At 52.3% G+C, this 24,336-nt stretch overlaps 1 protein-coding gene across 6 annotated transcripts in view; it reads right to left on the reverse strand.

The window, feature by feature from the left end:
- Positions 1 to 24,336, reverse strand: part of CACNA1A (calcium voltage-gated channel subunit alpha1 A) — a 249,717-nt gene that overhangs the window by 26,274 nt on the left and 199,107 nt on the right. For all 6 annotated transcript variants that reach the window (XM_075547950.1, XM_075547959.1, XM_075547940.1 and 3 more), the window contains exons 26-31: positions 20,362 to 20,522; positions 14,425 to 14,562; positions 12,766 to 12,967; positions 11,465 to 11,629; positions 7,487 to 7,597; positions 4,063 to 4,146 (exon numbers count right to left, since the gene is read on the reverse strand). In XM_075547950.1, coding sequence (XP_075404065.1) covers positions 4,063 to 4,146; positions 7,487 to 7,597; positions 11,465 to 11,629; positions 12,766 to 12,967; positions 14,425 to 14,562; positions 20,362 to 20,522 — 861 coding nt within the window. The remainder of the gene's footprint in view (positions 1 to 4,062; positions 4,147 to 7,486; positions 7,598 to 11,464; positions 11,630 to 12,765; positions 12,968 to 14,424; positions 14,563 to 20,361; positions 20,523 to 24,336) is intronic.

Raw genomic sequence — 24,336 nt, forward strand, 5'->3', positions numbered from 1 at the left:
CCATCCCTTCCACGGGGCGGATCATAACATGTGAACTCGGCGGAGCATGCAAAAGTGGCCGCATCCTGGAAGCAGCCTGGAGGCTTGGGGTGAGTGGCCGCGCCATGCAGGAGAAGCTGGGGGTTGGGGGGGAGGCGTGGAGCAGCAGCCCTGCTTGGAGGAGTGAGGTGACACACGGGGGGGGGGGGGGCAGGGGACTAGAGACAGGAGATGGGGTGAGGGTGGGGGGAGGGGCTCAGGACCATCCCTCCAGCACACATCCACACAGCTTCTACTTCTCCCCCCTCAGCCTGGCTGGAGGCAGCTCCTCTCAGACCCTGCTTGGAGCCTCGCTGTCCCCACCCAGACCCGCGGGCAGGGCAGGAGACTGCCCCTGCGCCCAGCTCTGTTGCCCCAGAGAAACCCTGCCGCTGACTGGCTTCTGGAGGGGCAGCAAGATAGGGGGCTACAGACCCCACCGCACCCCAGACCCTGCCTTTGAGCCCCAGAGCCCTTAAATACCCATCTACCAGCCTGTTCCTTTGGGGACCTGCCAAAGCCACACTCTGCTCTTCCTCCAACCCTGCCACACCATGACTCCCCTGTCCTCGCCCTGGATACCTCTCCTCCCTGACAACCCCCCCCCCCAACTCCCATCTTTCACAGGGATTCCTGCAGGGGACCGCCTCTCCCCCAAGTACCTGTTGAATGCTCCCTGCCTTACCACCACCCGGGTCTTGTCTGATGTACCTGCGGCTCCTTCTGCCTGGCTCACATCCCCCACAGCTTTGGGGCTCAGGGCAGAGCCCACATTCCAGTGGACTTGCTGACCCCTCTGCACATTAGGACTGCATGGTGGGGGCATGGCCTGGGATGCTCACAGCTCTCCTCTTTGCCTCGGAGACTGCACTCACCGCTCAGCGTGCAGCAGCTCAGTTACAACAGAGCTTGCCTCCCCCTCCTGGCTGTAGATGAAGGGGGTGGGGGGTGACTGGGGGCTCATGACATGGGACTGAGTGTATGCACACTGCCAGGAAGGGGTGGGGGTCCCCAGGGCAGAAGTGACATGAAGGGTTCTTCCAAGAGGCTGCTGAGTGGGCTGGGCAGTGTGTGTGTGTGTGTGCAGACTCAGGTGGGACTCAGGGAGTGAGAAGTGTCCAAGGGGGCAGGGAGCCTAGAAACTGGGGCAGGGAGGTTGGAGAGAGTGGCTGGGGGTACAGATGCGCAGGCTGGATGGGTGACACAGAGGTGGGTCTGGTGTGAGTGAGTGTGCAGTATGTGTGTGTGCATGTGCACGAGGGCACGTGTGCACACGAGTCTGAATCCATACATCTGCGATAGGAGTGCAAGTGTGCACACAACAGAGCTGTGCCTGTTTAAAAGTGTGTATAAACATGGGTGTGAGTGTGCATGTGTGCAAGTGAGCAAATGCATGAGAACATGTGTGCCTGTGAGCATGTGTGTAGCAGTGTGTGAATGTGCCCCTATGCATGTGTACAAAAGTGTGACTGCAAGAGTGTATCTGGGTGAGAGTGTGCATGTGTGGAAGTGTGTGTAGCGTGCTTGTGAGAGTGTGCATGTGTTGGAGAGAGAGGGAGACAGGAAAGGGAGTGAAGATCTGTGTGTGTGTGTGTGTGTGTGTGTATACAGGCTGGGTCCCTGGCTTCCCTGAGGCTGAAGTACTGAGACCAGCTGGGGGTATCCGACCATTAGGGATGGGCGAGGACACGGCTGCCTGCTGCTCCACTGGCGGCAATGCACAGAGAACTCTCTCGCCTTTCTCTGCAAAGGCCACAGCAATGCAACCAGAACCAACCCACGTTCAGACCCATCAGAGAGATTGAGGCTGGGGGCGGGGGCGGCGGAAGGGAGGGGGCGCGGACAGAGGGTGAGGGGGGAGCATCAAGGCATTCCCTTAGAAAGCCCAGGGCGTGGACGTGCAATGCTGATGCGAGAAGATGCTTCCACAGTTAATGTAAGGCATTTAGACTTCAGAAAGAAGTAAAACCAACCGGATTCTAGATGCAGATGTTGAAGATGGATGGGGAGCGGGCGGGCGGGGGCAGTTGGGGAGGCGTGTTCAGCGTTTTTTAGGTTGATTTGTAACCAGTGCCAAAAAACCCATGGGTTTCGGTTCCCGGGCGGGGAGTGGGGGTGGCGGGTTGGGAGATAGTCATTGGTGTATGGACACACAGACCACGTCATGGATGAGCAAATGAGTTTCATAGTGCATTTTGATTGGATGAGTTTTTCAGACGGCGTTGTGCCAATATACAGTTTAAAGAGCAGGCATGAAAAGAGACAAGACAAGAAACACAGTCATTATCCATTGCACACAGGGTGGCCCCACGTCCCCTGGCCACTGGGGGCAGCAGCTGAGGCCCAGTGGCCCCCCCTCCCTCCAGCCCTAGGTAGCAGTGGGGTCACTCCCACCTGTTCTCTATCCATAGCCCTGGGGACTTGACAGTCCCATCCAAGCAGTCTAGCTCTCTTCCCCTGCCCCAGACCCAGTGGGCTTACCTGGGAGGCAACAAAGGGGTGGACTGTGTGCCTTGCCGGGGGCGAGAAGCCTCCCCTCACACTGGGTCAGGAATTAACACCCACCCTCTAGCTTTCCCCCACTATATATGAACATATGAATATATTTCAGAGGCAGGGATGGCCAGTGGACCCAAACCAAATAAATACATTCATGGGGATGATAGCAATAGCAATCATCATCGCCATAACCACCCGTTTGCAACATTGTCTATTTCCCAGCAGGCTCTGTGCCAAGCGCTTTGCGTCAGTCGCTCACTGGTGGAACTTGCAGCCTCCCCCATGGGGGCACCAGCTTTACAGGGGCAGGTGTTCCTGAGTGTCTGCTCCTCCGAGGCTCTGCCACCAGGGCAGGCCTGGCCCACACCGTGGGTAAACACATAACATGAGTGCGAGTTTTGCAAGGACCCCGTGAGGCTGGTTATACTGACTGACCTTCTTTTGCGTGCCACACGAAGATGCTAGGTGGCGTGGCGCTGTGGTCCCAGGAGAATGGTCCATGTGGCCACTGGGTCAAGCCCAGGATTTCATACTGGTTGTCCGGGGGAACGGCAAGCATCGACAACCTCTCTCCCTCTCCTTCCCTCCCTCCCATCTTCTTCACCCTGAGGGACTTTAAGTTGAGAGGGTTCTGCTCAGCGAGGTGAAGAGTTTTTTGTGGGTACCAATCGGATCTCTAGGCTTTTCTAGACACTCAGGACACACGATCAGGGTCTGGAGAGTGGCAAGTGGGGTTGGCCCTATGGAGATAGCTCTCTCGGTGGGCCTGATGTCCCTGAGGCTCCGCCAGGAGATAGAGGGTGGGAGGAGCCTAGCTCAGACCCAGGGCAGAGGCCAGCTTCCTGGGGCTCCTTGTCACCCCTGCCTTCCCCTCACCTCCGCCTCCTGCTCTGTTCCCCCTAGTCGGGCCCTCTGAAGGATCCACATGCACAGATCCTGACCATGAGCTAAACCACGCAAAGTGCTTGGCTCCTGCCTGACACCCACCCCCCACCAGCACTGATTCAGTTTGCTCTTAGGTCCCGGTTGCTCCCATGGCCAGCCCTTGGCTTCCAACCTCTTTGTCCTTTTGTGCAATGTGCCACCTGTCCCCAAGATCCCGAGATTCACCGGTGAAAAGCCATGGAGAGGGTCTGGGATGAGCCCTGGGGCTGTTTGCCAGACCCCGGGAAGGGGATGTGGCCTGTAGGGCCTCCATCAGAGGTCCCAAAGCCCTCAAGTCTCCTGGGGCTAGAGAGGGGCAAGACCCTGGACACCTTCTGTAGGCTCTGGGGGTGGTATTCCCCCACGGCCTGAGAGCCATACTGCCCTCCTGTCTACAAGCCATGAAGGTCAAATTTAAGCAGAATTTACTTGTTGGGTTGGTTCATCCAGGGGCCCGCTTCATTCAGTAGTCAGCCATACCCTGGGACCCCACAACTCCACCCCCCTCACCAGCTCCATATGATCCCTGGCACCCCCACGCTCCCTCTGTGGCTAGGGTCACACTGTTGGGACCTCCTGAGTCCAGCCCAGCCCCCAGAGAGAAGCCAGTAGGACACTTACCCCAAACTCTGTCACGAGGATGTCGGTGATGCTGCCCAGAACAGTCACAAAGTCGAAGATGTTCCAGGCATCGCGGAAATAATTCTAGAAGGGGACCCATAAGACAGAGATGCCAAGAGAGGGTTCCTGCCGACCCCCAGCCCCCTAGGGGCAATGCCCAGGGCCAACGCCGGCGTCCTGCTGCCCAGATTGCCTGTATAATCTGCTCTGAGTTCCTGACTCAGCAACTCATGGCTTCACAAAGACCCTCAGAGGGAGGGACTGGTGTCCGTCTTTGTATACCAGGTGACTGAGGCAGAGCCGCCAGACTGGGTCCGAACCCAGCTCTTTGTGAGTCCAGGGTCTTCCATCAGAAACCCACAGACTCAGGAGGAGAGTTATAGCCCACTTGCTAAAGGGAAGACCTCATGGTGTAGTGGTTACGAGTTGGGCTGTTGACCACAAGGTCGGCAGTTTGAAACCACCAGTCGCTCTGAGGGACAAAGAGGAGGCTCTGGGCCCATAAAGAGTTCCAGTCTTGGAAACTCACAGGGGCAGTTCCACCCTGTCTTATAGGGCCTCTGGGAGTCGGAATCAACTCGATGACAGTTGAATTTGGCTTGGTTTTTGCTAAAGAGAGGGTACCGGAGCCAGACCCGAGTTTGAATCCCAGCTCTGCTCTGAGCCAGCCATGGTCTACCGATGCCCGTGTTCTTAGTCTGGACAAGGGGCATTCTGACAAAGATGTGGAGCTGACACTAGACCAGGAGCCTGCAGGCCTTCTCTGGTGCCCGACCGACTTGTGGGGGCTGGGTGTTTAGTGATGGCCACGGGGTTTGGGGTGGAGGAGTGTGGAACCCTCTAGAACTCTTAACCTTGGGCCTGGCCACCGCATGACCACTGTGTACAAAGACTTTACTGATTTCCGCCACTGGGCTCACCGTAGGGGCTGCTGCCTTGTTACTGCGGCTTAACCTGACCTGTTCTGATGGGTGCCTCCGGGGCTGGGGGCTGGCACCAGGGGGACATATTTCAGCATCAGAGCCCATCCCATGGACGTCCCTGCCTGGATCTCACAGGTTGCAAACAAATCGCCCCTCTTTCTCCCCGCTGCCCTCCCCCACCCCCACCCCAGTGTAATCCTTCCCAGCATCTTCACAGAAGCCAAGACTGGACGGTCAGGGCTCAGGCTGCGCTCTGAGTGGACATCCTCCTCCTCCCCCAATCACTCAGTCGTACACAAAAGAGCACGAACCCTGGGACCCAGGGCCCCTGCACACTGTCCCAGGGCCACGCTCTGGCCCCCATGGGTCCTGTGATCCTAGGGGCCTGGGCACAGGACAGCAGTGGGAGCAGCTATGCATAGGCAGACACTGCTGCAGATAGGTGATGGTGTCAAGGGCATTCAGGTCCCCTGGACACTGCAGGCAGCAGAGCGGTCATCCATGTCCCCTCATATTCCTACGAGGGACTGTCGCTCCCTACTTTGCTACATGCACACTAGTCAAGGATGAGAATGGCCCCAGAGCAGCTCTTGGCAACGACTGATGACTGATGGGCGTTGGTGGGTCAGCGCCCCTGCGGCTCCCTCCCTCCTGGGTGGGCTGGTGCTCGCTCTCTGCTGCCCTCCCGGAGGTTCCCGGTGGGATGGAGCCCCTCTGTCCACGGTGGACCTTGTTCACTTGCTCTGTAACACACCACCCATTGGTTCCCCGATCTCCGCTCCTCTGCCCAGATCACTTTCCTGCACACCGTCCCTCAGCTCAGACTTGGCTTCTGCGGGGAGCTGGAATGAGCCCCAACAGCTAATGGACCCTATTGGTGTCTGGCCATCGGCTGCAGGCCCCTGGGGTGGAAGACTCTCCACCTCTGCCTGCATTTACTATGGGGAACTTGAACTTCATCTGAACTGACGAGGGATGCTCAGTGTGGGGTTGACAGTGGTGGTGGGTGGGGCGGGGTGGGGGGATGGAGGCGACTTGGAATCAGTGACTCCCAGCATGCCCCTGCACAGCGAGATGTCCTCCCCTCGGGCTGACATCAGAGGGCCCGTGGGACTCCTGGAAACAGGCCAAGTAACCTGGTGGAGGTCACACTGCCCAAAGGGGTCACAGTAGGACTGCTACCTAGGTGTGCTCTGGCCCAGACAAGCTGAGCAACCGGGCTTGGCTGTACAACTCATGGGTGGCAGCCCCAGGATTCAGAGGTTGGGCCCGAAACCTGACCCAGTGACCCATTGTCTGATGGGGAGCAGGCTGGGTAGCAATGCTTGGAGTGCTCATCAGATGCCTCCCCCAGTGAACAGCACCCCTCTCCCCACCATGTCCAGGGCTCACCAGAGCCCTGCCGAAGAACAGCCCAGGGGCCTTTCCATGACAGTGAGGCAATGAAGGTAGGATTAGACTTTAGGTCTCTCTGGGGCCCATGGCTGAGCCCGAGACTGCAGGCTCTTCAGAGAGGCCAGCTAAGCCAGGGTCCTGGCGCAGACGTCCTGCTTCCAACCCCAGCTCTGGGCCTGGCAAATCACTCTGCCCACAGAACACTGGCTCAGGCCGTGCCTTGGGGCTTGGTGGGCCGACCCCAGAATTAAGGTCTGTCAGAGGCCTCGGTGAAACCTGGGCTTCAAGGGAATCTGCTATCGCCAAGGAGTTACCCAGCCCTGAGACCCTAGTGACAGAGTAATCCGTGCACCTCTCTATGAGAATTCCTAGTAATGAGTTCTAACTCCTGAATGTTCTTATCACCACCACCCACACTCCACGTCCAGGCAGCTGCGATCCTTAGAACGCAGCATGAAAAGATTTGAATCTCCCGACCACTCCCCAACCCCCACCCCCGCCTCTGTCCTGAGACCCAGGTTGGACAATTTGTCCAGCAGGACTGGGCTGTCTAGATTCCAGAGGGAGGGAGCTGCTGACGTCCAGGGAGCCACTGGGGAGAATGACGACAGGCAGCAAGCAGGCTTTCCCTCTCAGCCAATGCTGTGGACCCCTGGAGGTCTGTCCACAGACCCCCTGGTGGCCAGTGGGTGCCACGTTCAAAGGTGGGAGATGACATCAAGGGAGTAGGTTTGAAACAAGGCGCTGGAATGGATAGGGAGGGGCAAGTTCGGGTCTCAGGTCACGCGTTTGTGGCTCTTCGTGTATCTGCTGGCTGGACAGCGGGACGAGGGAGTGTCTCAGACTGTGGACTGGTGACAGCAGTCCAGACCCCCTGAGCGCCATCCCTCTGCATCCCCCTTCCCTTATCTCTGCCAGGGCTCCCTCTTGTGTGAGGAGGGAATTCATGGTGTAATCACGTGCTTGGCGCCCAACGCTCAACGGGGAACCTGGGTGGGGGGTCCGTGGCCACGGGCGTGGTTCTCAGCTGCTCATGAAGTGAGGAGAGCACCGCTCTTGGCTCCCCGCTTCCCCACCCGAGGCTCCAGCCCCAAGGCCGTACTTACCAGGATCCCAAAAGCCATGACTTTGAGCACACACTCCAGAGAGAAGAGGGAGGTGAAGACAATGTTGAACACCCTTAGAGCGTTCTCATAAGCAGGCGAGGCCCCGTAGAACTAAGGGAGGAAGGGGGAAGGAGGAAGGATAGGTGGGCAGGTGGCTCCTGGGCTGCCCTTTGAGGTGGGGGTGGGGGTGTCTTGGACCTTCAGCCTCAAGGCTAATCTTCTCCACCAACCTGACCCCAGACCGGAAAGGCCGAGCTCTCGGATTCGGGGTGGGGTGGGGACCCACTCTGGGGATTGCAGCTCTTCACGGGCTCCTCCCGTGCAAACATTCAAATGGCTTCCACTGAGCCCCGACGCAGCTCCCCGGGTGCTGCCCACGCCGGGGGACACGGCATCTCCCGAGGCAGTCATGCTGCTTTGGGATCCCTCTCTTCCTTCTTTAAAAATCATTTTTTTTCTTCCTTCTTTTTAAATGACATTTCAGGTGAAAAAATATGCAGCTGTTGTTGCTTTTGGGTGCTGCAGAATCCCGGCTCCGATTCATAGCGACCCTGTGCCCACTGCCCAGTTCCGTACCACCCCCAATGTGGCTACTCTGTGTCCATCCCCCTTATCCAGGGCCACTGTGTCCATCCTCCTTGTCCAGGGCCACGGTGTCAATCCTCCTTGTCCAGGGCCTTCCTCGTTTTCACGGACCCTCTACCTTACCATGCGGCCCTTCTCCAGGGACTGGTATCTTCTGACAACATGTCCAAAGCGAGCAAGAGGAAGTCTCGCCATCCCTGCCTCTAAGGAGCACTCAGGCTGTACATCTTCCAAGACAGAGCCGTTTATCCTTTTGGCAGTCCGCGGTACTTTCCACATTCTCCGCCAGTAGCACGATTCAAAGGCATCGATTCTTCTGCGGCCTTTCTTGTTCAGTGTCCCACTTTCACAGGCACAGGAGGTCACTGAAAATCCCGGGGCTCGGGCCGGGTGCGCCTTAAGGTCTACAGACTATGCGAATGATGTTTCTGAAGCCTACTACACATAGGAAGTCTTTGTGAGCCACAGAGAGAGGACTGGTCAGCTCCTGGCCCTGGTGGGAGGGCTGTGTCTTGAAACCGATGAGGCGTTTGCTTACAGAAGCAGAGAATGACTGGCAGCAGCAGAAGGAGCGACACAAGAGAGACCTCCTAAAAGATCATTAACACAGGTCAAGGGCAGTGCCATTGAAGGTAGCCTTAGGCCTGCAAGGGCCTTCAGCCGAGCGGGTGCCACCAGGCCCAAAGGGGGCCTAGTGGCAGAGCTGGCGGTGACAGCAGACGTGCCAAGAGCAGGGACTAGGGCCTGCTAGCGTATACGCCAAACCTAAAGTCCTCACAAGCGGACCAGCATGATGACAAACGGGGAAGAGACTGAGGCCAAGGATCTTGTCTTGCTTGGATCCACAATCGATGTTCATGGAAGCAGTGGCCAAGACCTCAAACGACACACTGATTGGGCGAACCCGGGACACAAGCCCTCTTTCGCGTACTAAAAAGCTTTGAGGACTACGCTGCGCCTGACCCAAGCCGGGGGCCTTTCAGTGGCCTCACAGGGATGTGGAAGTTAGAGTAAGGCTGACCACAGAATCATCCGGGCATTTGCATCGTGGTGCTGGCGAAGAGAAGTGAAAGTACATGGGCTGCCAAGAGAACAAGCATCCGTTTGAGAAGAAGGGCGGCCAGAGTGCTCCTTGACAGAAAAGGCTGGTGAGATACAGGTTGTCAGGAGAGGCCAGTCCCTGGAGGAGGACATCTTGTTTAGTAATGTGGAGGGGCGGTGATGAAGAGGAAGGTCCTCAGCGACATGGATGGACACAGCGGCTGCATCAATGGGCTCAGGCACGGGAACGATCGTCAGGATGGCGCTGGGCCGTGCAGTGCTTGGTTTTTGCGTTTGTGTTTGCTTTGATTGTGTACAGGGTTGCTATGGGTCAGAACAGACGATGGCACCTAACAACAACAACATCAACAATATGCATGGTCAGTAGTTGCTGAGAGAGCTAGCCGGCCCTGAAGAAGGGCAGCGTGGTCTCTCTTCACAGGGAGGAGCCTTCTCTACTTTGCTTCGGGGGTTCCTGACCCTGATTCCCACCTGCACCCTGCGGCTTTCTTAATAAACCACGTCTGTAAAAAAAAAAAAAAAAGAATCCTAACAGTAACCCTAACACTAAATCAAACCCTAAGCGTAACCCTAAAATTAAGCCTAACACACATCCTAACCCTAACTAACCCTAACCCTAATCCTAAACCTAAAATTAAGTCTAACACATATCCTACACCTAACTCTAACCCTAACCCTAATCCTAACCCCCACCCTAATCCTAACCATAACCCTAACCCTCAAATTAAGTCTAACACACATCCTACCCCTAAACCTAACCCTAACACTAACCCTAAACCTAACCATAAACCTAAACCTAACCATAAACCTAAACCTAACCCTAACCAAAAAATTAAATGTAACACCCTTCTTAACCCTAAGGCTAACTCTGACCCTAACCTTAACTCTAACCCAAATATTAGGTCTAATACCCATCGTAACCCTTATCCTAACCCTAACCCTAAACCTAACCCTAAAACTGATCCTAACCCTAACCCTAAAATTAAGTCTAACACACAAGTTAAAAACCCTAACTCCAACTGTAACCCTAACCCTAAGCCTTACATTGAGTCCAACACACAGCCTAACCCTAAACTTAACCCTACCCCTAAAATCAAGCCTAACACATTCTAAAGCTAACTCTAACAACAACAACAACAAAGAGAAAAATAAATAAATAGACCACGTCCCTGCACAGGATCAGGGAAACATCGGGCGTACTGTGGGGGGCGGGTGGGGGGTCAGATCTGGTAAAAAGCTTGGTGAGTGGAGTTAGGGCTGACCTCTGGCACATCGGGATCTTGATTTGCACGATTCCCTGGAAATCAGAGAAAGTCTTATTGTTTCTTTGGAGAAATGCCTATTGAAGGCGTTTGCCCATTTAAAGATCATGTGTGTGCGTGTGTGTTTTTATTTCTTTCTTTACTCCTCTGAGAGCCGGATCATGAGTTGGATCTGGTCAGCAGTGGACAGATCTCTATGGAGCACAAGAACCCCAGGGAGGTGCCCTCGCCTTAGGACAATCAACCATCTGAGACCGAAAGGACATCTTTGACCCAAAGATGAAGTGCGGGAAGGTGAGGAAAAGAGGAGGCATGACACAGGAAACAGGGAGGAAGCAGCACAGGTGATGTTAAGGTGGAGATCAGCGAGAAAAAAAGAGTCAGGACTTTGCTACTTTGTACCTGTCCTTTGTTGATCGCCCCTCCTCCAATCAGAACCCAGGCCAGCCTCCTGCCCTCACCTCCAGCAGATGGGAATGGGCTGATGGAGGAACAGCAACCCAGAGGGCGTGTCCACAGCCAACTTGGCCGGCTTCCCTCTAAAGCCAGTTTAAGGTGACTCCGAAAAAGTATGGAGAAGGCAGCCTTTAAAAGCCTGCGGCCGGGTTCGGCTAGACAGATCCAAGCTCAACAACTTACCTGTACAAGACAGGTTTGGGGGGGACCTGAGGACATTTCAGTAAGGTTGATGTTTATTCCTAATCTCAGGCAAGAACGGCGATGGAGGGCATACTCCTAATTGCAGAAATGCATACGCAAGGCCGTTCTGACGTTTCACCCTCGCCCTGGCCTGGTCCTCCTCTTCATCTCCCTCCTTAAACATTTCCCCGGGGCCTCGGGTTTTCTTTGAGGCAGGCCTTGGCTGGACCCGGAAGTTGTGGGGTGACCTGGTCCCCCAGAAGTCACAGCTATTGGGGAGACAGCTGAACGGCCACTCTTGGGGGAGGCACCCGCATTGTGGAGGGGGGCAGGGGAAGGGTTGCAGCAGTGGGTGTGGTGCAGTTACAGAGCTGGAGGGGTAGAGGGACACCCAGGTGGGCGGGGAGGCCCGGGAGGGGCAGAAGCTCACCTTCATCATGAGGACGATGGTGTTGAGGGCGATCATGGCCATGATGGTGTACTCGAAGGGCGGGGACACCACGAACTGCCACATGCGGTACTGGAAACTCTGCTTGTTCTGGGGCATGTGGCGCGTCAGCGGCTTGGCGCTGATGGCAAAGTCGATGCAGGCCCTCTGCGGGAGACAGGCCGTGGGTCGCATGCGGCGAGGCTCCCCCATGCCCACCTCCAGCTGCTCATCCTCCCCAGCTGCCTTCTCCGAGTCCCCGGCCCCCTGGGAATCCAGCCACTGCTAGACCTTGTGGGGACTCTCCCCAGCGCCCCACGGGGATCTCACTGTGTCTCCTTAGCAACCATGTGGAGTGGAACGGTGTGATCAATAGCCCCACTTTCCAGATGTGAAATCTAAGAGGCAGTGGGAAGGAGAACCCCTTGGGTGAGGTGGCACAGGCACCAAGTGGGACACCCGCCAGTTAAAACCAAAGTCTGACTTGGGAGCATAACCACTCTGCTCTCCAGCCTCTTCCCCCTCTGGGGGACTGTGTCTTTCTTAGCAAGTTCTCTCTGTCCTTCCTGGCTTCCCGGGGTGGGGGTGGCGGGGGAGGGAACTGATACATCCCCATCCTTTTGGTTAATGAACTGTGAGCAGAAGCGATTGGGCCAGCTCTGAGAACAAGTCTCAAGAGCTGGAGCAGGCCTGGTCTAACTCTGATCTGCAAGGTCCTGGCAAGGCTGCTTGCTCCACCCGCCTGGGGGCAGGAGAGGTGACCTGGAGCAGAGCCCGGGTTGACCTGCTGTGGACAGGCAACATGAGCAAGAAGGAAATGCCTCTGGGAATGCCTGTAACAGAGGTGCTGGGGCTGTTTGTTACTGCAGCACCACCTGGTCTGCGCGGGCTGATGCACACATCTGCTATCCCATGTACTCCTGCCGCAACCCTCTGCAGGGCTGCTCCGCAAGTGGGGTCATTGATCAGAGGATGCTGCTCTTCCCACCCATGGGACCACCAGAGCAGCTTCTTGTGTATGTGTGTGTGTGTGAGAGGGGTGGGGTAGGGTGGGGGGGACAGTCCTTACAGCTTAATCCACTGCTGCAGTCCCTTCTGACACACGGAAACTCTAAGGACAGAGTCGAACTGCCCCATGGGCTTCCAAAGACGAAGACAGCCTCATCTTTCTCCCACGGAGCAAGGCTGATGGATGTGAATTGAGAATCTTCCACTTAGCAGTTTAACTAGGGGGCCACCAGTGTGCCCCTGGCTGCTCTCTGGTGGGGGGGGAGGGGGCAGGGGATGCAGTTGGGAAGTGGCACCTCGTTCTTCTCCAGGCTGTACTCCTCCATCATCTTGTCCCCCTGCTCCTGGAAGGTGATGATGATCAAGGCCACAAAGATGTTCACGAAGAAGAAGGGGAAGACCACGAAGTAGACCACGTAGAAGATGGACATTTCCATGCGGTATCCGGGGCTGGGTCCCTGGTTCTCGAAGGTGGCATCCACGGAGTGTTTGAGGACCCTGTGGGGAGCGGGTGAGGGAGGAGAGGAGGCACACAGTCAGAGGAGATGAAACAAAAGTAGTAACTGACCCTAAGACCATGGTGACTCTGTGGAGACTCTGCACTGTCTCCTTGATCCCTGGGGAGTGGGGACAACACCACCGGGCACTTCGGCTCCCACCCACAGAGGGGACTCTCAGAGGGGCCAGGTACTATGATCTGTATTTTATTGATGTTCAAAGCCAGCCCCTCAGGGAGGTTATTACTGGCTCCATTGGCATGCAGGGAAACTGAGGTTCTACAGTCTAGTGACTCTTCTGAGATCATCCACCCCGGGATGGCCAACTTTCGATGTGAAGGTCAGGATCACAGGGATGAGTGGAAGAAGTCCAGGGCGCTGGAGGGAGGTGTGTGACGTGAGCTATCTAACTATATACAGGGGGAGATGGGGGCTGAAGAGGTACAACAGGGGAGTGTGTCTAGCTGCTGTGTACAGTGTCCCGGGTGTGCACTGCTCCGGGGCTCTGTGTCTAAGGACGCCCCTCATGTTCAGACACGGAGGCTTGTGTATTCATTCCAAGATTTTTTTTTTTTGGCAGGTGGGTGGCCAGAAAGCATCTATTTGGAACAAAATCTTCAGGTATACATCGAGGTGTCTTTTGAAATGTTGCTCAAAGGTCCTCATGGGGAGCAGAGGGTCCATGTCTGTCGGTGGGCCCTGGGAATATGCATGCTGGACAGGTAGAAAGACTGGGAGGAGGAGAGCAGGGAGGATGTCGCGGGCAATGCTGGCTTCTACCAGCCTTTAACCTGGTGGCTTCCTGATCTCTGGGCGGGACACTAGGGTGAGGAAGGAGGGGCACAGAGTATGAAGGGCCCCCAAATTCAGTCACTCAGTTACATAATCTTTTATGGCAATCTGTCCGGATATAGAAACACAACAAAACCATAAGTCCACAAAGAATAATATGACAAAATTATGAATTCTAGGTCCTTGCATGCCTTGGCCTTCTCTGACTCAACCCATTCGAAGTTCTGGAGAAAATGACAGTCGGAAGAGGCCAGGTGGACACCCGCACCTTAGAGGTTTGTGCTGCTGACCAGCAGAGGGGACAGGTGTGCGTGTGTGTGTGTGTGTGTGTGTGTGTGAGAGAGAGAGAGAGAGAGAGAGAGAGAGAACGAGAGAGAGACTTTTAGAAACAGCAGCTGGTGGGTAGGAGAAGTCCCTGGACACTCAGGACCCAGCAAGCTGGCTGAGGAATGGATGTCAGCTCCGACAGGTTCAGACACATATGGGGGCCACTGTTCTGTGTGCAGCTGCTCTGGGGTCAGTAGGACCCCACCTCACAAAGCCCAGGAGGAACCTCACCTCTCTGAGACCTCTCTCTTCTCAGGTTCGAAGGTCCTTGGTTCTCCACTGCACCCCCGCCCCTGGCCTCCGAGCACCTCCCACAGTGCTCGCCGCCTCGCCACTTACTGGGGCCAGCCTTCCCCGGTGGACACGGTGAAGAGGGTCAGCAGAGCCCAGAGCACGTTGTCATAATGGAACTCGTACTTCTTCCACTCTCGGTCCCGGGCTTTCACCTCGTTCTTCTCATAGAGGAGATACTTGCCGCTGCCATGGAGAGCGAGGCTGTCAGTCATCGGGGTGGGGTGGGGTGGGCCTCTGCCCACCAAGGATAGGAGGAAGGGCCCATGCACATGGTCTCCGTGGCCTGGGAAACAGATTCTGAAACACGTCTGCTGCAAAGGTTTCAAATAAGGCATCGTGCACCTATGTTCATTTCCCCAACCTGACACATGTGGCGATGGGAAGGTTCAGCAACCAGCTTATGGCTCCTTTTGGGGGATTGTGGGTGCAGCCACTGCACCAAACTCAGTGCCATCGAGTCGATGCTGACGCACGGTGACCCTATAGGACAGGGGAGCCCTGCCCCTGTGATTTTCCAAGACTGTAACTCTTTACGGGAGCAGAAAGGCATTACAACAGCCCCTACCTAGCATATAGTAAACCGGAAGCAATACTGTATTTGTGGAGAGACTGCAGAGATTAATGGAAAAATGAAGGCCCCAGGGGTGGTGAATCCCACCACATCCCCATTTAACTCACTATTTGGCTGGTGAAAGAAAACAAAAACAGATATACATTGAAGAATGACAGTGGATTATTATAAACCTAACAAAGTGGTGGCTCCAATTGCAGCTGTTGTTCTGGATGTGGTTTAATTGTTTAAACAAATGAATACATCTCTTGGCATCTAATATGCAGTTGTTGATCTGATCAATGCCTTTTTCTCAATTCCAGTTTTGAAGAATCAACAAAAGCAGTTTTCCTTCAGCTGGTAAGGCCAGTAATATACCTTTACTGTCCTACCTCAAAGGAATATCAACTCTCCAGCCCTATGCCACAATTTAGTGTGAAGGAACCCTGATCCATTTCCCTTTCATGAGATATTACACTGGTCCTTTACTTTGATGTCATGATACTTCTAAGGAAGAAGTATCAATGACTCCAGATGTACTGGTAAGATATTTGCGTGCCAGGGGTAAGAACTTACATTAAAAAAAATCCAAGCACCTTCCCCTTCAATGGTACTTCTAGGGGTCCAGTGGTGGTGGAGAAAAATGGGGCTTTCAACTCCTGTAAACTGTTACAGTCTCGGAAACCCACAGCGGCAGTTCTAGCCTATCCTACTCAATGGCAATAGCTTTTCTGTGGTGGTGGGGTATGTTGAGATGTTCCTACAAATATACGAAGGTTAAGTATTGCATCTGGCTGCATCCACAAGTAAAAAGGAGGCACAATGCTTGGTGGGTCTCTTTGGATTTTGGAGATAATCTAACCCCCATTTGAATTCGTTACTTTGGACTCCATTAAGCGACGTAAAAAGCTGCTAGTTTTGAGTGGGGTTCAGAATCAGGGCAGGCTATGCAAGCAGTTCAGACAGTCATTGCAAACCATCCTGTTACTTGGGCCAGGTGATGTAGCTGGCCTAACGGTGCTTGAAGTTTTGGTGGCAGACAGAGGCGCTGTTTGCATTCTTTGGCAGCCCTGTTGGTGGACTACAGAGCAGACCCTTAGGGTTTTGGAGCAAAGCCCTGGCATCTCCTACAGGTAATGCTGTCTCAGAAACAGTGTTTGGTTTGTTACTGGGCCTCAAGAGAGACTAAACAGTTAACCACAGACCCGCAAGTCACCAAGGGACCTGAGCCTCTCACCGTGAACTGGGTATTACCATAAAGCTGGATGTGCTCAATTTCCATCAATAAATGGAAGTGCTATGCAGGAGGTCAGGTTCAAGAAGGACCTGAAGGCAAAATTAAGTTACATAAGGAAGTGGCCAAAATGCAAAATGCCCTTGGTCTCCATTACCTTCCCTCTCTCAGCCCTGTTAGCGTAGTGGTTACGAGTTGGGCTACTAACACAAGGTCAGCAGTTTGAAACCACCAGAGACATTGTGGGAGAAAGATGAGGCTTTCTACTCCCATAAAGAGTTACAGTCTTGGAAGCGCACAGGGGAAGTTCTGCCCTGTCCTACAGGGTCGCTATGAGTCAGAATTAACAGGATGGCAGTGAGCTTGTTTATTTTTGGTCTCAGTCTGCAGCCATGCTGTACATGAGGTGTTTATTATAATCAGTTGACTGAGGGAGAGAACACGTGTGACTGGTTTATAGATGGTTCTGGGCAGTATGCCAGCACACCAATTGAAAGTGGACAGCAGCAACATTACAACCCCCTTTTTGGACCTCCCTGAAAGATGGTGGTGAAGGGGGATCTCCCAATGGGTAGAACTTGGCACAGTGCACCTGGCTGCTCATTATGCTTGGAAGGAGAAATAGCCATTTGTGCAATTGTGTATGAATTTATGGGCTGTGGCCAATGGTTTGGCTGGATGGCCAGAATTTGGAAGGAACATGGTCAGAAAATTGGTGGCAAGGAGGTATGGGAAGAGGTATGTGGATAGATCTGAATGGACAAAGAGGTGACAATATTGTGTATCATGTGGATGTTCATCAAAGGGTGACAATCAGCAGGGGACAATTTTAACCATCAAGTGGATAGCATGCATCTTGTGGAAATCAGTCATCCTTCCCCCCAGTAGCTCCTGTCATTGTCCAACAGGCTCTTGAACATTGTGGCCATGGTGGCGGGGATGAAGGTTATGCATTGGCTCAGGAACATGGACTTGTACTCACCAAGGTCACTTTGGCTACAGCCACTGCTAAGTGCTAAATCTGCCAGCAGCAGAGACCGCCACTGAATCCCCAATGTGGATTTGCCTTCCATGCATGCTTTGCTTCTGCTAAAATGACCGCCGTTCGACCTACAGAATGCCCTTTCCACCATGATGGCATCCCGTACAGCAGTCTCTTAGATCAAGGGACTCACTTCACAGCAAATAGGTCCAGGCTCATGGAATTCACTGGTTTTACCACGTTCCTTCCCTTCATCTGGAAGCAGCTGCCTTTATAGGACAATGGAATGGCCTTCTAGAGGCATGCCAACAACACCAGCTAGGCGTCAGCACCCTGCGGGGTTGGAGGAATGTTCTCCAGGAAACTGCATATGCTTTAAACACGTGTCCAACATACGGTGCTGTTTTCCCACTGCCAGGGTTCGTGAGTCCAGGAATCAAAGGGTGAAGCTGGGTGTGACATTTATCATTAACTCCAGTGAATCATTTGAAAACATTTTGCTTCCTGTCCCCACTCTGTACACTCTACGGACCCAGTGGTCTTAGTTCCAAAGGGAGGAATGGTCTCACTAGGAGACACAACACTGGCTCCATTGAATTGGAAGTGGACTGCCACACAGCCTTTTTGGGCTCCTTGTGCCTCTGGATTGGCAGGCAAAGAAGAGAGTTATTGGACTGGCTGGTGTGACGGATCCTGATGACCAAGGGGACTTGGGCTGATTTACATAATGCAGACAAGGAAAAGTGCGCCTTCAATAAGAAGATCCCTTAGGCCAGCGGTTCTCAACCTTCCTCAGGCCGCCGCCCTTTCATGCAGCGCCTCATGCCGTGGTGACCCCCAACCATAAAATTATTTTCATTGCTACTTCCTGTTTTGCTACTGCTATGCATCATCATGTGAATATCTGATAGGCAGGATGTATTTTCATGGTTACAAATTGAACATAATTAAAGCGTAGTGACGAATCACAAAAACAATATGTAATTATATATTGTGAAATATTTATTTCAAATCAATGAAATGTTGTCTGGAAGCATGGTGTAGCATTGGGTATCTGCATGTGGGCGGACCTGCCTGGAGACGGATAAAGGAGCGGTGTCTCAGTGCCTAAGACCCTAGGAAAGATGTGTTTTCTGATGGTCTTAGGCAACCCCTGTAAAAGGTCGTTCAACCCCCAATGGGGTCGTGACCCACAGGTTGAGAACCGCTGCCTTAAGCTGTGTCATACTGCCACGCCCTGGGATTAAACCGAATGGAAAACCACTGCCGCCCAAAGGACCAATGATCCAGACAGACCCTGGATGGAATGAAGGTTTGGGTCACTCTACCAGGTCAAGAACCATGACCAGCTGAGGTGCTTGGTGAGGGTAAAAAGGAATGGAAAATGATGGCAAAAGAAGGTAGTTTTAAACATCAGCTATGACCATGTTCCACTTATGGAAATAAGAACTTTATTCTTTTTACTTCTTCACATTGTCACATCTCTCTGTGTGTGTGTATCATGCAGAGAGGCTTAAAAAAGTTTGTGGAGAAATGGAATGGAAAGATAATGGAATTAGCATAATATTAGATCATATCTTTAGGATCTTCCCCTTTTTATCCCATTACTTATTGTAAGATGCAAATGAGGCTGGTGCATTTTAAGTTGTGTGCATGCTCATTGCATTCATGTCAGGTGGCAGTATGACTATAATCACTTTTAGTTTTAGATTCTGTATGGTTTAAGGAGACATCAAAAGGTGCTGAAGGGACAAGGGGTAGCCTATGATGATTAAGGTTATGTGTTAGCTTGGCCAGGGGTTTGGCAGTTACATCATGATGTAATTTGGCAGTTAAGTAATTATGTTACGATCTTCCATTTTGTGATATAGTCACTTCCATGAGGTGCTCTGATGGGATCAGCCAATAAATTGTAAGGCGATTTGGCCTGCATCCAATATAAATGGACCTTCTGGGAAATCTCACTGGTTTTCACTTATTCTGGATCCTGCATCCTGCTGGTCACCACCCGAATCATGGGGCTTTAGCTAGCAGCCTGCTGTACTGCCTGCCATTTGTGGAACTCCTTTGCCTCCGTAGCAAGCTGATGAGCCAGCAGCTTGCCATTTTACCTGCTGAGCCTGAGATTCATTGGCCTCCAGAGCTCGTGAGCCAACAGCCTGCCATCAGCTTCAGCAGCTATGAGAGTCAGGAGATGCCTCCAGCCTGAAGTCTGACCCATGGACTCAGGACGTGCCAGTCTCTACCACTGTGTGAGCCACTTGAGCTAAAGCTCTCTCTCTTCTCCTCTCTTGCCCGCCCCTCCTCCCCTCCATTGCTGCTTCTCTTCTCTTCCTTCGCTCCAACCCCCCTCCAACCCCGCTCCTGCGTCTTTGCAGGTCCTAGCCAAAGATAAACCCCAAACCAGACTTTCCCCTCCTACCTCAGGGTTTGACGGGTGATAGCCCAGTAGCCAAATAGGCCCCCTGTCTGTTTCGGTCCTGTCTGTGTACTAAGAATGGTTTTCACATTTTCAAACAGTTGCAAACAAATCCGAAGAGAGAGTATATTTCATGATGTGTAACAATGACATGAAATTCGAATTTTAGTTTCCAGGAATCAAGTCTCATTGGAAGGCAACCACACCCATTTAGTTAGGACTTGCCCATGGCTGCTTTTGTGTTACAGGGGTAGAGCTGTCAGCACAGCAGGGACGTGGCCCACAGAGCGGAAACTCTCGATGGGTTGGCTCTTTAGGGAGAAGGTTTGCTGATTCCTGACCCCGGGGATGTAAGTCTCTTTATCACCATTACTTATCTGACCTGCTACAGCCAGCCACGTTTCTCTGTAGAACCACAGCCTGTGATTATAGAGATGCCTTAGGCTCAGCTAGGGGGTTACGTTGCATGCAGTAGATGGATTATCCAACTTCGCTGAAATTAAAAAAAAAGATTCTAAATCCTGAAATACAGCGAGCTCTAAAGGTTTCGGATGCGGGTTCTTGGCTGTGTCTCGCTAGCTGACGAAGGCAGTGGTGGCTAAAAGGTTCGGTAACTAGCTGACGGATCAGGCTCTAGTTGGCAGTGACTTCGGTTCCCAAACTCCTTTTCGTTCGACTCCAGATCCAAGCTGGATGCAGTTGCCGGATCACTCCCAGCCCGTCACCCCGGTCCCCATGCCCCACGTGGCCAGCACCACTCCCCAGCCCAGTGAAGAGGCTTAGGAGGCGGCACCCACCGGCAGTCCTTCTCAAACTCCTTGGATTCGTCGGTGCAGTGGAAGAACTTCCCCTTGAAGAGCTGCACGGCCACCACGGCGAAGATGAACATGAAGAGCATGTAGACAATGAGGATGTTGAAGACGTTCTTGAGGGAGTTCACCACACAGTCAAACACGGCCTGGGGGCGGCAAGAAAAGGCATCCAGGGTCGGGGGCTGCCCAGCCACCCCCTCCAGCAATCCAGAATACCTAAGTGTCCATGTGCAGGCCAGGGCACGTGCTAAGTCCCTCATTAAGGTCATGCAGCTCTGGGAAACACTCGGGTTAGACTCCAACGTGGCTGTCACTGCATCTAAACATCCCTGAGCTCGCCCCCTGGGACTTCTTCCAGAAGCAAGCACGTGGCTCTGCGGGGGGGAAAGAGGGAGGTGCTCAATGAGAGGCCACTTCCTGTTAATCACGAGCCCCTCCTGCCCTGGGCGATCCATCTGGCTGGGGCTGGGGTCTCCGCCCTTTACCCAAAGGCCAGTTGATGGCTCTCTGGATCGGAGCGATGTCTCCTTGGGTGAGATCATGAATGTGTCAACTTGACTATAGGCTATAGTGCCCAGTTGTTGGTAAAGTCTCGTCGCTTTTATAAAGTAGCCGAATGTGAGCTACCCCAGTCTGCCTCAAGCCAATATCGGAGGGTTTCACCCAAGCCATCGATTGAGCAAGACGGGGTCTCCTACCTCCTACTATAAGCAGACATTTTGCCAGGACACACTTACGTTTTTCCTCTTCTCGTTGCTTGACCTGTGGGGTTTTAGGGCACAAGCCTGAGGGAATCTCCAGTCTGTCCGCCGGACCAGTGCATTTTGGACTTCGCCAGTCCCCACATCATGTGTGCCAATTCCCTTAAGGAATCTCTAGTATCCTACCTTTGGGGAGCCCTGGTGCTTACATGCTGGGCTGCTAACCATAAGGTCAGTAAGCGAGAAACCTCCAGCTGCTCCGAAGGTGAAAGGTGAGGCATTCTACTCCCATAAAGAGTAATATCCTTGGAAATCCACAGGAGCAGATCTCCCCTGTCCTGTAGGGTTGCTATGAGTTGGAATCGATTCCATGACAGTGAGTTTGGTTTGGATTGATTTTCTCTTCTATCTCTCTGTGTATCATCTGTATCCCTATCTATCTCTCTACTGTATATCTGTCCTTTGCCTCCCTGTCACATCTATCTATCTATCTATCTATCTATCTATCTATCTATCTATCTATCTACCTACCTACCTACCTATCTTCTGTATAGCTATATTGTCTGTCTGCCTATCATCTATCTCTTCTGTATGTTTATCTATCATCTATCTATCTATCTATCTATCTATCTATCTATCTATCTATCTATCTATCTTCTGCATAACTGTATTCTGTCTGTCTGCCTATCATTTGTATGTTTATCTATCTATCCACCCATCGATGTATCTATCTTTTGTATGTCTACCTGTCTAAGTATCTATCTATCTAGTTGTTTCCATAGAGACCCTCACCTCAGACACTGTGCCTAGGGAAAATGGAATGGTTCCATCCAGAGAAGGCTGGGGCCCTGGCCCAGAATGTCCCCTGCCCATGCCTGCAGTTCTGCACTTGCCCTTCAGACATGACCTGAGGTTTTTGAGAGCATCCCGCCTGGTTCCATTGACTCCTAATGGAGCGGGTGCTTCCTAACCACGGCAGGGACCATGGATCATCATACCCACTGGAATTTCAAACAAACACCATACATGAAGAAAGCAAAAGGTCATTACAAAGAAAGAAAGAGCGAGAGAAAGAAAAGTGGAAACTAGGAGACTCTGGAATGCGAGCAGCTAAGGAGACAGGAAGCAAGGATGAAGTCCCGAGAGCTGAACATCAGATTTTAAAGGGCGGCTCCAGAAGACAAAAAGAAGCATCTGCAGTGAAGTGTGGAAAGACTCGGAGTTGGACAATTAAAAGGGAAGACGCACTCAGCATGTTTCAAGCTGAAAGGATTGAAGAAAAGAATTCAAGCTCCCCAAGTTGTAATCCTGACAGATTCTAGGGGCAAAACAATCCTTTGTGAGGGAAGCAAAAGGTCATGAAAAAGACAGGAAAGAAAATTCCGAAATGGGTGTTAAAAGAGACTCTTACACCTGAATGAAAAAAAGCTAAAGCGACAAGGGGAAAAAAATGATGCCGTGAAAGAGTTGAACGCACAATACAGTTTTGCTTGCTGAAATCCAAAAGGACTTGAAGCATTTACTGTTGAAGAGCCAAGAACACATCCTGCAGTGTGAGTGACATCTCAAGGTAAAGAAAACAAACAAACAAACAAACAAAAACCCCTCACAACTGGACCAGCGAACAACCGGACTATTCTTTAGAAGTGAGGATGGCGTGACTTCATTCCTCAGACTTCAGGAGGGACCGGTCCCTGGAGAAGGACATCATGCTTGGTAAGCAGAGGGCCAGAAATAAAAAAAAAAAAGGCCCTTGATGAGACAGACTGACACAGCGGCTGCAATAATGGGCTCAAATGCAACACTTGTGAGGATGATGCAGGACTGAGCAGTATTTTGTTCTATTGTGCAAGTCAGAACTGACATGACCACCTGTCGATAGCAACCACACCAACAACAACACAGGGAAAAATGTTAAACGATGCAGGAGGCATTTAAAAAAAGAAGGACTATACAGAGTCACTGTACCAAAAAATATTGGTTGAAGTTCAACCATTTCAGAAGGTAGCAGAGAGTTAAAAAACAATGATATTAAAGGAAGAAGTCCAAGCCACGCTGAAGGCATTGGTGAAAAGCAAGACTCCAGGAATTGATGGAATACCAATTGCAATGTTTCCACAAACAGATGCAACGATGGGAGTGTTCCCTTGTCTAAGCCAGGCTATTTGGAAGACAGTTACCTGGCCAACTCATTGCAATAAATTCACATTTGTGCCCATTAAAAAAAAAGGCAACCCCATGGAGCGCGTATATTATTGAGCAGCATCATGAATACAATTTGCAAGTAAAATTTTGCTAAAGATAATTTTAAAAAGGTTGCAGCAGCACTTGGACCAGGAGCTGACAGAGATCCAAAGCAGATGCTGAAGAGGTCTTGGAATGAGGGACTTCCCTGCTGACATCGGAAGGGATCTTCGTTGAAAGCAACAAATACCAGACATCTATTTACTTTTATTGCCAATACAAAGGTATTTGACTGCGAATCACAACAAGTGATTCATAGCATGCAAATGAGAACTCCAGGATACTTAATTGTGCTTATGCAGAATCTGTACATAGACCAAGAAGCTGTTGCTTGAAAAGAATGTTGTGATTTTTTAAAATACTTATTCAAGAAATCTGAGAAGCCGGGCCCTAGGAAGACTGGGGAAAGACTCATTGTGAAGCCTCAATTTACTTAACGTGCTTCTGAGCACAGTCCCGTAACTCCCACACAATGACTGGGTGGGCCCATGCGGATGGGCTGTAGTTCCTGGTTTCTTGCTGGGTCCGAGTTAAGACTAGTTCTGTAATTTGGTGTCAACTTGAAATGTAGGGGCGGAGGCTAGCCTGTCAATCAGGTGAGAGCCTGATGGTGCCTCCTTGTGGGTGTGACCCTCCTCATAAGGAGAGTCCTGGGAACCTCTTTTTCTCCCTCTACCTTCACCTTCCTGTTGAGGAGCCACACGGAGACCTGTGTGAGCTCTGGAGATGCGCCCACTGCCATTGGAGCCACAAGACTTTGCACCCATCTTGCACCCTGCATTCTGCATCATGGCATGTAGCTGCGTGAGCCTGAAGAGGGATTTATGGCCCAGTGTTGGACTTATGGATTTGATCTGGACTGGCCTGGGATATTTTCCTGATATATAGCTACTACTTGATATAAAACTCTCTCTTACACATATCTGAAGGTCTCTGGATTTCTCTAGTCAACGTGGTCTAACAGTGGGAAAGATGCTGATAGGACTACATGGTACAGTTGTGAGTGTTTGCTAAC

This window comes from Tenrec ecaudatus, chromosome 1, assembly GCF_050624435.1.
Source record: "Tenrec ecaudatus isolate mTenEca1 chromosome 1, mTenEca1.hap1, whole genome shotgun sequence".
NCBI lineage: Eukaryota > Metazoa > Chordata > Mammalia > Afrosoricida > Tenrecidae > Tenrec > Tenrec ecaudatus.